General features: G+C 43.3%; 1 protein-coding gene across 4 annotated transcripts in view; it reads left to right on the top strand.

Moving 5' to 3' along the window:
* KLHL13 (kelch like family member 13) overlaps positions 1 to 17,936 on the top strand; it is a 427,425-nt gene that overhangs the window by 283,023 nt on the left and 126,466 nt on the right. For all 4 annotated transcript variants that reach the window (XM_078688540.1, XM_078688539.1, XM_078688538.1 and 1 more), the window contains exons 4-5: positions 4,967 to 5,163; positions 7,501 to 8,296. In XM_078688540.1, coding sequence (XP_078544666.1) covers positions 4,967 to 5,163; positions 7,501 to 8,296 — 993 coding nt within the window. The remainder of the gene's footprint in view (positions 1 to 4,966; positions 5,164 to 7,500; positions 8,297 to 17,936) is intronic.

The following is a 17,936-nucleotide window of genomic DNA, read 5'->3' as shown; positions in this document are numbered from 1 at the left end:
CTCCCAAATTCTGCAGTCTTTCCAACAGGATTAGATGGTTCACCGTGTCGAATGCGGCCGACATATCAAGAAGCACTAATACAGTCGCATTCCCGTTGTCGGCACGCATCCGCAGGTTGTCCAGCATAGTGACCAGAGCCGTCTCCGTTCCGTGACCGGGGCGGAAGCCGAACTGGTCTTTATCAAGCAAGGAGTTCTCCTCCAGAAAGCGCGACAGTTCACTACTGACTGTTTTCTCCAGAATCTTCACTGGGTAAGGTAGGAGAGAAATGGGTCTAAAATTGGCCGGTACCGAAGGATCCAAGGAAGGCTTTTTAATCAGAGGAGTCACTGTTGCCAATTTCCATTCCTCTGGGACCTCTCCTTTCTCCAGGGACTGGTTACAAATCTGTCTCAGCCACGGAAGCGTGTCCCGGCCAGATGACTTCCAAATTCTGGAGGGGAAGGGATCATTTGGGGAGCCTGAGGATACACTCTCTACCAGACTAGCAAAAGCTTCTTAGGCAGGGTTTGGAATTTATCCAAGGAGACTGGTTGCAATTGAGCTTCCGCTCCCATCCGTTCCGAAGTAAGTTCGTCCGCCGTGTTGTTAACAGTAAGACTGTCCACGATCTTAATAATTTTGTCTTGGAAATGTGAGGCAATCGCATCACAAAGTTCTTGTGATGCTGCCACTTTATTGTCCAGACATTTAGGGGCGGATAATGTTTTAATGATTTTGAAGAGGGCATTCGTCCCGTTAGCTGCATGGGTAATTGAGCTAGCGTAAAAGTCAGCTTTAGCCTTACGGATACTTTCCTTATAATGCAACTGTCTCCGTCTTAGTTCCGTTTTATCTTCCTCCCCGTACCCATTCCTCCACTTCCTTTCCGCCTTCTTACGAAGTAGCCGGAGCTGTTTCAGCTCCTCATTGTATGAGGGCGCCGAAGCCTTCCTCCTATTTTGTTGTATACTGTGCAATTGAGTGGTTACTAGTCTCCAAAAAGGGGATATTATAGCAGTTTCATGCCCATTTTGTTCCTCTGCCTCCTGAATGGCTTTCTGAAGAATGATTTGTTCAAAATGCTCCCTTCGACTGATCCTGTTAGGTCTGGATGCAGGGGAGTGTATGCCTTCGCTATACGTGCAGGATACATAATGACACATACCTGTCCTGCAGTCCCACAGGCTCTATTCATAGTTCAATATAGGCCAGGAATACTTTCAATTTACTTTTCTCCCTTTCGATCGTACCTTGATCCCCTGGGTGTTCACCAGATTGTTGGCGGTGGTATACCAATATTCCCATAACTCAGAGTGGTTGCTGAAGGTGATGTTGCTGAGTTTCTCACGGAGCAAATCATGCATCTGGCCAACTCTTGACATAGTGGTGCTCAAGGCCTTTTCTCTGCTGCGGCAAGTCAGAGATAGTCAGAATATGATCCAAATGTTTTGAGATCAGTCCTGAATTTAGTTAAGGGTGGCTCTGAGGGTTCTTGGCCTCCTGGCCTAGTCTATCCTTTATTGTCCTGAACGCCACGGGGCACATGTGAGGTCTGTAGGGAACCCTCAGGACCTGGTAGTCCCAACCTCAAAGCTACATTTACTACTCCATTCAAATCTGAAAGGAGATAGTGCAGGATCACCATTGGTGGCTAGTAGATATCAATTTGACCAGTGGTGGTGACAGATGCACCACTGCTCCGTTGGGGGAATCCTTTAGGAGATGAGGATATTAGAGACTTCTTCTGTCTGGCAGCGAACTAGCTCTATCTTCTGGAGACATGGGTGATCTATGTGCAGCCCTAAACATCTTCCTCCCATTCATCAGAAGGAGCAGGCTGTTAGTCATCAAGAACAACACAACAACCATATGGTTCTGCAACAAGCAGGGCTGAGAGGAGTCCTGGATCCTCTGCTGTAAGGCACCCTGCCTCTGATGGTACCTAAATGCTGGAGCAGATGAACTGAGCAGGTGTCGACTGACAGATCATGAATGGCACCTTTCTCCTGAGGAAGTGCACATCATCTTAGATCAATGGGGCATGTCCTGGCTAGAACTGCTAGGCACCATCAACAACACGCAGGGTCAACATTTCTGAGCTTTAGAATGTTCTCTAAGGTGCTTGTAGCACATCTGTATTCATGGGTACAACATATTTTTCAGGATCACATTTTTGCTGGCTTTAAGATTCTGAGCTTACCATTGCTAAACAGTAGGACAGTTCCTGTGGATCCCCTTTCAAACATGTGCTGTACACTGGAGCACCCTATTTGGCCTTTTTATTTTACTTCACTGCCCTAGAAGTCCACTGTAAATGATGCCTTAATGACGTGGAAGTTAAATGGCACATGTGGGCTACAGTGTTTTGCACCACCCAAATACATGGTGTGTGTGTATATATATATATATATATATATGTTTATATATGTTTATATATGTTTATATATATGTATATATGTTTATATATATGTATATATGTTTATATATATGTATATATGTTTATATATATGTATATATGTTTATATACATGTATATATGTTTATATATATGTATATATGTTTATATATATATGTATATATATATATATGTTTATATATATATATATATGTTTATATATATATATATATATATATGTTTATATATATATATATGTTTATATATATATATTCAATTAGCCAAGCTCCGCTCTCCTCAAGCCTCTAAACGAAGGCGGTTCGTGTGTAGGTAGCGAACCTACAAATCAATTCAACAACTTGACTTTCCGTTTTCTTAGCCAAATAACACACGAACTCAGATTGCTGAAGAAGAAGCCTTTAATGCAGTTTAAAGGCAACCAAAATACTCTACGTGTTTCGGGAGCTCACCCCCCTTGCTCACGAGTGAGCAAGGGAGGCTAAGCTTCTCCCTAAATAGTCCTACATGGGATTAAAATCTTGTTTTTCAACTTCCACATATGAAAGGGCTAGAAATATTAGTCTGTTATTTTTTGTTACGTTTTTAAAAATCTGACTTCATATTGAAGTCAGAATTTTGATATCTTAAGCACAAAAGTAGATTTATAGAATTTTGCTTTAGGTTGCTTGTGCCAGAACTGGCTCAAAACCAGTTATGCGCTCATCACCACTCCAGTGCTAATGTATACATCATTGGCTGGGAGAGTTCACTCTGGCTCAGAGGACAGTGTCTTGCCTATAAGCCCAGGAAAGTCTAATGGGTGTTAACTGCTGAGCACATAGCAGGAATGTGCTAAATGGGAGCAGAGGAGCAGTTAACACAACACAGGGCATCTTAAGCAATACCTGTTTTCACTTGAAGATGCCATGGAGGGCTTGCATTCATTCCCTTGACCCTTTTGGACAGTCTTCTGCCTATTTCACTTCCAGAGCTGGAATACACATCTTTCCCTGGGGAGTTAACCACACAGGTGATAGATAAACACTTTTTGTATTGACTCATTGAGATCTCAACCCAGTTGTTGCTAATAAATCAGCACATCGCATGAGTGGACTACAGACGTTCCCATTACATTGGTGTTACATCTTCTTCTATCTGGACCGACTGAAATGAGGGCAAAAGACTTTCCTTCCAAAGGTTGAGACTTCATTCCACATTTAGCCAGTCCATTACTCTGCCAGTCTTTTTTGCTCTGCCTCTCTACTTTAGAGGAAAAGAAGTTCAACCAACTTGACCCTGAGAGAGCTCTGAACTTTTACATAAACTCCATTGTATAAATGATCAGCTTGTTGTGGTTTTCTCTTGGCAAAAAGGGAAGGCTATGCAAAGTGAACAGCCCAGGGTATTGCAGTCTGCTAGGCACTGGCAAAGCAGCAGATCCTTGAGGGCCTGTTGGCTCATTCAAACATGGACAAGGGCGCTGGTTTACTTTGAGGAAAGAGGTGTCTGTTCTAGACATCTGCCAGGTTGCAACGTTGATGTTGGTGCTAATGTTTACTAAACACTATTGCCTTGTGCCTTGACAGACAGTTTTTGTGGGAAGGTCTCTTTGCTCAATTCTGTAGGATTTTTTTGGGTCTCAGTCTACTCCCCAGGCCTCCACCTACTAGAGGTAGTACTATGGTAGCTATTCTACATATAAGGAATCCTTGGTTTGAAGTATTCGTTAAAAGAACAAGTTACTTACTTCGGTAACACTGTCTGGAGGATTCGCTATCTAAACACAGATTTCTCACAACCCCAATACACCCCCTCTCCTTTCTGTGGAGGGGCCTGCTTAACATCTAAAAACATCATGAATTAGGAATCTGCACACTGTCTCAGATAGTTTATTCTGTGTTCCATGGCTAAAGTTGTCAAAGGAGAACGGCACGAGAAACTAGGCAACAGATTGGCACTTGTGTTTTGCCACTTTCTCACTTCGGGTGGTCTGGAATCACAGTGGAGTGATAGGGCTTCAAATAAAAGCGTGAGGGAGTGTTGCTGGAAGAACTCTCTGGATCTAGCCTGGTGCCTGAGAATATTCTAAAGGTAAGTACCCATCAAAGCAGTGTTACCAAAGGTAAGTAACTTGTTTGTTTAATTAATATTTTAAATACATAACTATGAACTACTGAAAGTCATTGATTATGAGTAAATAGTATTGAGTTTGTTGACACAATCGGTAAACAGTTTACTGTAAAATTTAGGAGAAATGTCAGCTTTTTCAGTTTATCTGCAGTTAAACAAGATTTACTGCTTCCATATTGTTAAATACTGCTTCCTCTGAGTTAGATATGTTAGCTGATTTGCTTTTTTGTGATGTACTATCTTTGTTCCAAGACGTTTTTAGTATTTTATCCTGGATTGCAGATATTTCTCAGTATGTACGAAAAGATTGGTGTGAGGAACTGTGAGCTGATGATTGTTATTCCTATTTGAATGTGCCATTTAGTTGCTGTACAACTTACTATTACGTTTGTTTACAGTACACAGTTTTGGCATTTTACTTTCTACTTCACTTACTAACCCAATTCATGTTTTGTGCAGGTGGCATGAAGGAGCAGGATCTGCTATGCATTAAGCTTCATGGTGTGAACAAAATTGGCTTAAAGAAGATAATTGATTTCATTTATACTGCTAAGTTATCTCTCAATATGGACAACCTTCAGGATACTTTAGAAGCAGCCAGCTTTTTACAGATTTTGCCTGTATTGGACTTCTGTAAAGTGTTCCTCATATCTGGGGTAAGACCTGGTTTAGCATTTTCTGTTGCCTTATATTGAGTGGCCCTGAATACCAAAATATCATGATGGACCTGCTCATTTTACTTTTTGAAGTACAAAAGTTCTCTATAATCTTTGATATGGTCACCATCTGACTTGAACTTCCAATTTAGTATCCCATAATGAATTAGGATAATATGTATACACAATATCTACTAACCCACAAATCTATTTGTAGTGAAGGATTTTACTCTAAATGCATTCTGGACACCTCAAACAATTTATTTTAAATGTTTGCAAGTACACACAACCAGTCAAACGATGTATTTTATATGTTTGCAAGTGCCCACACAACTAGTGAAGTAGATAAGAGAAACCAAATAAAATAATTTGAGGCCCAATACGTTTAAGCTACAACCCTTACAAAGCAATGTGGCCTGTTTAGCCTTGCCAGAATAATGCATGTTGGGCACCAAAAACATTTTTATATTTGAAATACGTCATCTGCCTAGGATTTGTACCCCCGGGAGTACAAGCATTTAGTCATTATTTAGATTTACACACTACAAGATTTTATGGATTAGGCTCTCCATGTAATGTAAGGCAGCCTCTCCATATGGCAAAGCAGGTTGTCACTAGTGAGACATGAAGTATGTGGTTAAATGGTGGTCTCTGGTTTCAGTCATTCTTTTTCAGGCTCCTCATTCTAAACAATTTGACTATCAAGGCTCTTCTAAAAAGAATGTTCATATTCACTGGGGTTTTGAGCTCCTTCTGCCAAATATAGAAGAAGACGTGTAGTATTGTAAGCATTTTAATCATTTGAAAATGTGTCCACACACTGTCCAATTATGTTTGATGAAACATTGGTTGGTGAAAGGTTAAACAGGAATTGATAGTAAAAGTTTAAGACTCTTGATATTTCCGCTGGGCCATAGCAAATGATGTTCACACATAGCATTTTCAACTTTTCAACTGTCTTGATTGTAACGAATCCTTCAGCTGTTAGTAAGTGGCTTCAATGCATGCTGATGTTCATATTTAGTGCAGCACCTTCTTTGGGAGAGCAGGGGGATGCAGTCCCATTACAGTCTGTCTATCCCCTATTGTTCCAATGTGCATACTCAATTGGTCAATTTTATCCAAATAGCTTTTGGCATTTTCTGAGACTTACATGGGAATATTTGAATGTGTTTGGACTGTGAGTGTACCACTTTTGCTGTGCAACACACACTTATCTTATAATAGACTGTTGTAGTGCATTGAGCGAGGTGAGTGATGTGAATAATCACACAATCAGTATTTAACAATTCATTAGGCCTGTGGTAATGCCAAAGAGAAATTCCATAGATTTTCTGAATACATTAGATTAACATAAACTTTGTGCCTAAAGTTAACAAAGCTTTTCTGTGCCTTAATATCCTTAGACCTTATTAAATAAGGTTTCACGGGGTTTGAAGGGCATGTGATTCCCCTCTTTGCAACAGGGGCACGTTGTGTTTTTCAGAAGGGGCAACAAATGCATGCAAAGCCCATTATGTTATACAGGTCGGGCCTGCGATGTAAGTGCATTGGCAGGACAATTAGGAGGGGGCGTTACCTCATTTGCAGAGTCGAGACTACCAAATGTGAGTCCTTTAGATATAGAGTGTCGACCCAGCTTTTTTAAAGCAATAAGATGCCCTTTCTGGGGTCAGACCACCAGTAAAGAAATAAAATATTTAAGCAGCATTGCAGTTGCAGATGGAGTTCTCATCTTCATCCTATAGTCATGGTTCTTCAGCATCAGTGCAACAATTTCGTTTGAGCAATCAACTCAAAAAAGGAATTACTTTCATCTGCTCTGTACAAGGAAAGAGAATGGCGTGGAGACTAATTACTCTTATGGCACTGCACTTGGGCCTTGTTACTACACCTTTTATGACTAGAGAGTTTTTCACCTTGACATGCCAGGTGTTTTGATTCTGAAATTGAGCATAGCTCCTCCTTCATTGGGTTTAGTTTTACACTATATTTACGATGAAGTATATTCCCTGTTAATGGCAGACTTTTTACGTACCTAAATCTCTAGGGGATGGTGGTCTATAAATGCGCTGATATATTCACATTGCTGGCCTATAAAGTGAAGTGCACATTTCCTTATTCTAGGTGGATTTGCTATCTTTTTTTATTTTTCATTTATCTTTATTGATTTTCTGGGAATATACGACACAGCATATACAACTTTGGTTGCATCTGGTATTACTAAACAGTCAATAACCTTCTTTAATTGGTACGGCTCCAAATTTGTTATAGAGTTTTATTATACTGTAAGATTATGCTGATTAATTTAACAATTCATGATTTTGTTTTGGTTAGGTTTCTTTAGAAAATTGTGTGGAGGTTGGGCGTATTGCTAACACCTACAATCTGACAGAAGTGGACAAATATGTGAATAACTTTATCCTGAAGAACTTTCCTCCTTTGTTAAGTACAGGGGAGTTTGTGAAGTTACCCTTTGATCGTCTTGCCTTTGTGCTTTCAAGCAACAGCCTTAGGCACTGTACAGAACTTGAACTCTTCAAGGCCGCTTGCCGTTGGCTACGGTATGAGGAGACTCGAATGGACTATGCTGCAAAACTAATGAAGAATATTAGATTTCCACTGATGGCACCACAGGATCTTATTAATCACGTCCAAACTGTGGATTTCATGAGAACTGACAATACCTGTGTAAATCTACTTTTGGAAGCCAGCAATTACCAAATGATGCCATTCATGCAGCCAGTTATGCAGTCTGAGAGAACTGCCATTCGCTCAGATAGCACTCATCTGGTGACATTGGGTGGCGTCTTAAGGCAGCAACTGGTTGTCAGCAAAGAACTACGCATGTACGATGAAAAAGCTCATGAATGGAAATCTTTAGCTCCTATGGATGCTCCAAGGTACCAGCATGGAATTGCCGTGATTGGAAATTTTCTTTATGTGGTAGGAGGTCAGAGCAACTATGATACAAAAGGGAAAACCGCTGTGGACACAGTCTTCAGGTTTGATCCGAGATATAACAAGTGGATGCAAGTGGCATCATTGAATGAGAAGCGCACCTTCTTTCACCTGAGTGCCCTTAAAGGACATTTATATGCTGTTGGTGGAAGAAATGCAGCTGGTGAATTGGGTAAGTGTTTGTAGCTTTCATAATGTTATGTTCTTAAACTTAGAATAATAAATCTTTGTATTGATGATTAAATTGATTTGATTTTCTTGGAAGTGTTTTCTTTCCCTGATTAGAAGTAGTCCTCAGTCTTGATGGCCTGCGACATACGCAAACACATAGTGGCTGTTCTTTATATAAAATAGCTCTTGTTGCTAAAAGGCACTTTGTTTTTTTTTTATCCTAGTTATCAACCATTTTTAGAAAGTATATAACGTTTGCTGTATGCTTTGTTAGAAACCATTGAAAATCAAAACATAATATGAAATCACACTGCACTGAAATCACGGTTGACATTAATCCTGTTGTACTTTTGATATATCAGATGTATTGTGTTCAGAAAGTCTTTAAATCTCCACCAAATTATCCTTATGACATTACAAACGTCACAAGGAGTACAAATCAATTTTTGCTTTAAGTTTAACAACTGTTAAGTAGACTTTGACCAAAGAACCAACGAGAACATGGCATGTTTAGGTGTTTGTAAATAGCTAAGATAACATTTTCAAAAGGGCTACGATTGACCTTGATTAGAAAATGTATTGAACACCCTCTTACGTTAGCCCTTGTTGAACGCGTGTTTTCTTTTTTTGCTTCAGCTTTAAAATATTAGGCCACTGAAAAATAGAATAATCAAATGCTTTCTTCAACCAGTTTTACACGTGTGCAGGTGGCTACATTTTCTGTAATCAGTCTGTAAGGGCTATTTATGTTTCTGCAGAACCCATCACAGTTGGAAATTAAGACTAACGAGAAAAGCGTTTTGGCGCTAGCATTAGCAAGCCTTAATGCAGTCAGTTGCATTTCATTTCAAGCAGACAAGCTGGTGCTTTGTACAGATATAAAGGCATGCATGACATGCCACCTTTTCTACATACAACATTTAGCATTAGGACAACAGTTGGACCGCAAGATGCTTCCCAATACAGATTTACAACCTGGAAAGCCTTGAAGGCTGAGGCAGTAACGCCTACATTCGTAAGCACCGTTTATGTGCATTCCTCAAGTTAGCAGGACCCTGCTGCAAGATAAGATGGCATTTGAAACAGTGAGACATTTCCAATCGGTTCTTCTCCTGCGGAGAAAACTCCGTCGCTGAAAATGGGAAGAAGGTACATTTCCTTATATCTTTTTGAAACCACAATGTAGAAAAATATCATCTCTGAAAACCCTGGAATCTGTTTGGGTGCCAGACATTAACTCACCGATCCTTTGGTCGTTGGAAGACACTTGCATACGCATCTTGCCCTACACCCAGCCAACAAGGCAAGGAAATATTGCATATGTTTTTCCTGATACTTTTTAATCTTCTTGTTAGATATTTAATTTATACAGAAACAAAAAACTTGTCCTTCTACTTCAAGTATTTCCTAGTATCTATGGCAACCGTAGCGCGGATGTTTTTCCCACTTTGCCCTTGCTTACTGTGTTCCATATGAGATTGTTCAACTGAATTAATTACCATTTTCGTTCATTGAAATAATTGTTATTTTCCAAATAAGCCGTAGAGTATTTGCAGATCAGTTTGGGCTGTTCAAGCCAATTACACACTTGCAATGGCATGTGGGGTGTCCTTGCGGGATCCAAATGATTGAACCTAGCCTCTGTGCACTGTTGCCTTGTGCAAATAATTGTGGATTTATCAAAATAACATTTGCACATTCATACACGCACATTTAGACAGTGTGCCAGCCGCAGTAGCACGCCTGGTTATACATTGTTTATAGAAAGCATTATTATCCCAAAATTAGGTGTGCTCCTTTACATTCATCATTAGTCATGTGGGATGTCCTCCCAAAATTAAAGCCCAAAGTGGAAACTGTGGAGCCGCATATGCAGTGCGGCGAACTTTTTTTGCATTTAACCTTGCATGGTACTTCATGTTTCGGCATGGCCGTGTATGTAGCCTTTTACTTAAAACTTGGAGGCTTTTCATTCGCAGTGCAATTATTTTAAAACATTTTTTTTTTAAAACCCTGCTTGCAGCATGGGCAGTCTGAGAGAAAGTTTGCCTGTACTAAAATATTCAGCGTGAGATTTCTAATTATGTATGGTGGGAGGAAATGCCTGTTATATTCGCAATAGAAAAAGTACATAGGTAGAACATTTTTGTTTATTGCAGCATCGATGAGCCGGGTTGTATTAATAATAAAAAAGCAGTACTTCCTATCGAGTACCATCCTGTACCCGCAGAACTACCCTGTACAAACGAGTGTGCTGCCCTCGAGGCAGAAGTGGTTCAAAGATCTGTCCTGATTTGCAAAATTTACGGATTAATGCAAATTCATGCATCCGCACCTCACCATAAACCTAGGACATGACCTTGCACAAAGTTTAGTGGTTTGTTTGGATGAAAGCCAAATCATCTAACAAACAGATCTTCCGTTCTAATTGTTGTTTGTACTCAAATGCTGAAAATGCTTTCCCTTCACACTGTGCTAATTTCCATTCGGAATTCAAACGTCTCTTTCAAAAAATTAGTATTTTTGAATCTGCTGATGTTATGCTCTCTTGTGAGTTTTTACAGGCTGAGTACATTTTCTGATCATACCAGTTGGAGCTGTTTTATGACCATTTAACTACTTTGTGTTGCTGGTGTTATTAGCAAAGAAATGTGCAAAAAACATGTTATGAGCAGTTTGTATTTTATTTTCCTACTGATTTTAAATTAAAGCAAACAATCTTTTGTATTTTCGTAAGGCAATTAGGGCTTACAGTCCTGTTGTCACATTGCGTTCATTAGGAAACGTTGATTCATTTCGTTGAATATTTGAAAGAACTTTAAAGTAGTGTCCTGCTTTAAACTCTTGCAGATGTGCTTTGACATTTCTAATACATCTGCATAAAGGATGCCTGTTTAGAAGTTTTACGTGATAATTTTTTCTAAAGTATACGTCCCGAGACCGTGCGGTTTAACAGCAATTACGAATTATTAGTAAGTAAACCTCTTGGGTTTAAGCTTCAGTTATACATTTTGTTCTAGTGATTTGGTGATACAAGCATAATATCACCTGCAGACACGTCTAGTACACGTCGCTGTCACCTGTTCTCAAAGAGAGAAAGGAAGTGTGTAACAGTTTGTGGTTGTTGGTATTTGATAATTAAGTATTGTGTTTCCCAGCCTTTTTGGAAGTAAGATGCTGCGTTCAGTGCATTCTTATTTTGTTTCTAAAGCAGCTTATGAGATTGCACACTAATTCTTCATTCATTTAAGTTTTTTTTTCTAAACCTACATCTCACATGAACACCTTCAGTGTGTTGGACACCATTAACAGAATTAACAGTTTAGGAAATGTAATAAAACCCGCTGGCAAGTGCTATACTGGTTGTTAACAGCCCTGAATCAGAGTTATAGGCCTGAGTCGCAGGTGAGGGTGACAGAGCGCGCAGGTCACCGACTATGAATTTACCATACTCACCTGGGCCCATAATCAATAACTCATCATTTTAATCAGGTAACCTACGCTCTACTACCAGTTATTTTTACTTACTAGGTCCTATACCATTGACTTACCAATCCTTGTCGCTGGTACCTGTAAACCTATTGGATCAGAGTGTTAGCATAATAGGAAAATAACATTTGCTCTCATATAATAACCATAAACACGGGAAGTTTAAAAAAATCTTTATCTAAGTTTCTTAAATGGTCCTCATCCACAAATTAAACACGACTAGACTCTCAATAATGAAGATCAGAATCAAAATATAACTATGCAAAAGATGTATTAAACTGATTTCCATCATTTAGCAATAGGGAAGGTAAAGAAAAGGAACATAATATACGATCAAAATGTTTAAGCATTTAAAAGAAGGGAAGGGAAAAAGGGAACATATCAACTTTTAGCAATAGAAAGGGAAAAGAGAAGGAACATAATATGCAAGCACTATTATCAAATATATAACATTTAGGGAGGGGAAGAGAAGGAAACAAATTAATGACGAACCCACACGAATTTATATTTACCTAAGAATGGAGTGAAGAACTAACCCTGGCCACAGGTCAGTTTAAAGAACAGAAACCGAAAGTTGCAGTAGCCAGTAGGCTAGCAGGTGCAGATCAGAATCAGGACAGGTAAAACCAGATTTGGATCAGGACAGGACCACCAAAGGTTAAGACCGGCAACTGCAGATTAGTTGCAACGCCTGCGCTACTCTCTCTGCAGCTAATAGTCAGAACCTCGGTTGGGTTATCGATTTCACCGACAAAGTGCTTCACCAGCACCTCAGCTTCCCGGACCCGATTGGGTCAGCGAATCTTCTGACAGAGTGCTTCGCAGCACCTCTGTTCTCGATCACCTATTGAGTGCGTTGGGTCAGTGACAGATCACCTATTCGGACAAGTCGGACAATTTCTCTAGCTAAACCTACGCTAGTTATACTATTTTCCAGGTCAGTGTACCACCCCCAATGTTGCAAGTGTAAGGATCCCCAATTTTGATTGGACAAAAAGTGAGGAGAGGTCATCACACCACACCAAAAATGAAACTTTTACTGTCTCATATTTAAATTTTCATTCCCGCCCATCAAATGTAGGTTCTCATGACCTCTTTATTCCACCCAACAACGAATATTCTATTGGTGAATACATTGTATTAACATTGTAAAATTTTAGGTTCAGAAGTTCATGTTCTCAGGAGCATCTTCTAGTCAGTCAGCTCCTTGGCTGCAGTCCAAAGGTCACTGTTCCAGAGACTTGAGACTTTCGCGCAGTCGCAGTTTCAACAAAGATGGAGACAGCGTTACAACTTAGGCCAATTTTCAGTGTGTAACATGAAATGGAAAAGAAACCGTTTTAGAACACAGAATAAATGAATACACTGTATACCATGTATCTCTACTCTATACCCATTATTTTATTTTTAACTATAGCATTAGGATTAAGCAGAACTAACAGCTTGGCAAAAGCAGCAGTGCAAGCTTCTTGCATGTGAAGACATAGAGCAGCCATATTATTACTAGTGCACAGAAGCGACCGATTCCCTCCAAAGAATACGTCATGTCACGTGAGTATGACAGAAGCATGCGCAGTAGAAACCCTCGCGTAGCAGCAGCCATCTTAGATGCAAGCGTACTATGGGTTCGAGGCATGTGGGCTGCTGAATTCATATCTATAGCATAGATCTCCGCCTAGTGTTGGGTCCGGATGATTGCACATTGTTGTCCTGGAAGAGTCTTCGAAGTATCACGAGATAGGTGGCTCCTCCCCTGGACTACAGTGCGCATGGGCATCGACTCCATCCCCAGATTGTTTTTTTTCCGCCATTGGGTTCGGATGTATATTCGTTATCTCCAGTTCGGAATCGATATAGACTTTTCTTAAGGCCTTTTCCTATACCGTCGGTATTGTTTTTGCGCTCGGTGCCCAACTCTGTTCCGGCTCAGTTCCCGAGTCGGACGTCCCGAGAAGTCGCGTGACTCTTTGGGGCTTGAGGCCCAGTCGACGCAACAAGGCTTTCCACTACACATCATGGAACGGAGCCCGTTCAAGAAATGTCCCGTGTGTGGATCTAAGTATCCCCACATCGACGTCCACCCGGTGTGCAACAAGTGCCTGTCGCCGGACCACGATGAAGCCAACTGTATGGCTTGTTCCCGTTTTCGATCGAAGAAGACGATTCGACTTCGGAGCGTGGCGCGCCTGGAGGCCCAGCAGTCGGCCCCCGCACCGGTGGACATCTTCGAGAGAGAAGAAGCAGACGACCAAGAAGTTCATCTGCAGATTTCACCTCCTGCGGAGGAGATCGACTACGACGCGGACGTCGAAGCGCTCGATGCAGAAGAAGTCGTCGACGAAGTAGGAGACGACAATGAGGCCTATGGGGCCATGGAAGATAGCTCAGGCGAAGAGCTATGCCCCGTTCGAACAATCACTAAGGCTCAGGTCGCGGGATCGCCACACTGCCTTACCCAAGACCTTGCACCCAAATCCACGGCCTCGCCTGTGGGCCCGGCTATGGACACTTCTGCGGAGCCGCCGGTGGTAAAAACAAAACCGAAAGTGAAACCCTCGGTGTCGGCGAAACCGAAAGTGATGGACACGCAAACGAAACAGAAGACGTCTGTCCCTCTGGCCGCCTCCTCGTCTTCCGCTATGTCGGGGCAGCTGAAGCCAAAGAAGGCTGTCGACCCGGTGAAATCGACCAAAGCCGTCGACCCGAAGTCGGTTAAGGGCGTCGATCCAAAACCGAAGAAGGGCGTTGAGACGAAGACTGGGGCCCCAACCCCGGGAGTCCAGGCCGCCGACCCGAAGTCGTCGGCGCCGTCGGCGCGGAAGGAGGACACGGCGCACCTAAGAAAGCTGCTCCTGCGCCTCAGCCGGAGAAGAGCAAGGCATCGGCGCTAGAGTCTTCACACGCTGGTGGACCGAAGACGTCTGTCGGGTCGACGAAACCGTCCGCTTCCTTTACGAAGCAGGTGTCTGACTCACTGCAACGCATCAGGAACAAGGCTTCCGCGGTCGCTCCAAAGGATGCTTCCACCCCGAAGCAGGCTGCCAAGATGCCAACGTCTTCGACGCCACTCCTGTTTACGTTACCGCCTAAGGTGGCACCGAAGGCCTTCGCACCAAGGTCGGTCACCAACGCGCCCGTGCAAGGGTCTGCTGGGTCGAAGCCTTCTCCACAGCTTGTGAGCTTGAAGCATCGACAACCCTTGGTGGAGGAACAGTCGGAACACTTTATCGACGCCGACACCGGTAAACTTACCCTCTACAAGAGAAAGATCACGGCGACGCAGCCTTTGGAGTCCTACACGATTCCTTTGAAGCGCAAGAAGCCTTCTATGGATCCCCCGGTTCTGGTTGTGCCACTTGCTCCACAGACTCCAAGAGTTGCTACACCCTCACCCACTTACTCAGATGTGGAGGCTGGGGAAGGTGAGGACGAACAGTATAACTTTCCTGCCAGCACTGATCCTGAGGATCACCAGGACTCTTGTGCAGATGCAGGGGACCCAGGGGATCCGCAAACTGCCCCGGACACTCAGGTGTACAATGTCAAAACCTCTCCTACTGAGGATTCTGCGTCATTTAATGCTCTCATTGAGAGGGCGGCTAAAAACCACGACGTACAGCTGCACGCTGACCCTGTTGACGTGGACTTCCTTTTTGATACCTTTTCCACAGCAGAAAAAACTGTCAAAACTCTCCCAATGTTGAAAGGGGTTCTCAAACATGCTGCGGACATCTTTAAAGAACCCACGCGTGCCAGGGTGGTCAACCCTAGAATTGAAAAAATATATAAGCCGGCACCTGGCGACCCTACCTACATCAAGGGCCAGTTGCCATTGGACTCTCTGGTCGTTTCTAATGCCCGGAAGAGGGCGAATTCACAAACAACTGGTGATGCTCCTCCCCCAGACAAGGAATCAAAGTGCTGGAGGCATCAGGGAAGAGGGTGGCGGCTCAAACAGCCAATATCTGGCGTATCTCAAACACTCAGGCACTCTTGGCCAGATATGACAGGTCGCACTATGACACACTAGAGACCCTGCTACAACATCTACCCGATCAGTATAAAGAGGCGGCGTAAATGCTCATTCAGGAGGGGAAGCTCATCTCCAACGCTTCTATTAAATGTACACTGGACGTGGCGGACACCGCGGCCAGGGCCATTAACACCAGTGTGATGTTGAGACGTCAGGCATGGCTCAGAATCTCCGGTTTCAAGCCGGAGATACAAACCACCATCCTCAATCAGCCGGTCAACCCTGATAGGTTGTTTGGTCCTGACGTGGATGCCACACTGGAAAAAATAAAGAAGGAGACTGAGACTGCAAAGTCCATGGGAGCTCTCCAGTCCCAACAGTTTCGGGGCCGTACTCTTCGTCGCTCATGCAATAGAGGTGTTTCCAGAGGCCAGATGTCCCAGCAAACGCAATACACTAAAAGTGGGGCGCAGTCCTCTTACACCAAGCAGAGTAGAGGCGGCTATCGGGGCAACAGTGCCAAAGGCAGAGGCCGTGGAAATAACAACTCCCGTTCCTCTGCCACCACCAAGCAGTGACGCCCTGCCCCCCGACCACACAACACCTGTCGGGGGGGGGGGGAGACTCCAGCAGTTCCTGCCAGTCTGGAAATCCATCACCACAGACAGGTGGGTCAGGAAACTTATCCAGTTCGGTTATTGTCTAGAGTTAACATCCACTCCACCCAACATGCCACCAAAACACCGTCCTATGTCCACAGAGCATTTGCACTTATTGCAGCAGGAGGTACTTGTCATGCTGCAAAAAGGGGCAATCGAGCTCGTGCCGGTGGAGGAAGAAGGCACAGGAGTGTACTCCCTGTACTTCTTAATCCCGAAGGACGGGTCCCTCAGACCCATTCTAGACCTCAGACCCTTAAACCAGTATATTCTCTCAGAACACTTTCACATGCTAACGCTGCAGCAAGTTCTTCTGTTGCTCAACCAGGGAGACTTCCTCGCAACCTTGGATCTCAAGGATGCATACTTTCACATTCCACTACATCCATCACACAGAAAATACCTCAGATTCACCATTCAGGGTCGGCATTATCAGTTCAAGGTCCTTCCTTTCGGAGTGACCACGGCGCCAAGGGTATTCACAAAATGCCTGGCGACAGTGGCTGCGCACCTCAGGAGGCAGAACGTTCACGTTTACCCTTACACTTACCTGGACGACTGGCTTGTCCAAGCGAAGTCGGCCCAGCTGTGCGCCACCAACATGTCCCACACCATTCACCTTCTTCACAGTCTGGGATTCTCACTAAATTATCCCAAATCGCACCTTCAGCCAGCCCATGTGCGGCAGTATCTGGGCGCAACGATAGATACTCTGGCGGCCACGGCTCAGCTGAATTCTGTGAGGATCAACAGCATTCAGTCGCTCATCCAGAAGTTCAGACCGCAACACTCGCTTCCAGCAAGAGTGTTCATGCAGTTGATAGGCATGATGGCCTCCTGCATCTTCATAGTCCCGCACGCAAGGCTACATATGCGTCCGCTTCAAGAGTGCTTGGCTCGTCAGTGGAATCAGGCTCACGGACAGTTAAAGGACCTAGTGTTGGTGACCGGTCAAGCATACAACTCTCTGCATTGGTGGAATCCACACAACCTTTGCAAGGGCCGACCGTTCCAGGAGCCTGTGCCACAACTTATCCTGACAACGGACGCATCTCTCCAGGGTTGGGGAGCTCATGTGCTCCACTACACAGTGCAGGGACTATGGACGTCACAGCAAAATAAGATGCACATCAACCACCTAGAGCTGATGGCAATCTTCATGGCGATGAAGGCATTCAAAGTACATCTGTACGACAAAGTCGTGTTGATCCGGACGGACAACCTGACAGCCATGTACTACATTCAGAAGCAGGGAGGTACACACTCTCCACAGTTGTCCCATCTGGCTCAGAGCATGTGGAAGTGGGCCATTCAGAGAAACATCTTCCTCATGGCGGAACACCTCCCGGGCAAGGACAATCAGATGGCGGATCTGCTCAGCAGGTACAGCCACCAAATGCACGAGTGGGAGATGCATCCATCAGTACTCCACCCGTACTTCCAGCAGTGGGTTCATCCAGAGATAGACCTGTTTGCCACAAGGGAAAACGCAAAATGCCAACACTTTGCCGCCAGGTTCT

This window comes from Lissotriton helveticus, chromosome 4_1, assembly GCF_964261635.1.
Source record: "Lissotriton helveticus chromosome 4_1, aLisHel1.1, whole genome shotgun sequence".
Lineage (NCBI taxonomy): Eukaryota > Metazoa > Chordata > Amphibia > Caudata > Salamandridae > Lissotriton > Lissotriton helveticus.
Note: the sequence above shows the minus strand (reverse complement) of the source record. Positions and strands in the feature narration are given on the sequence as shown.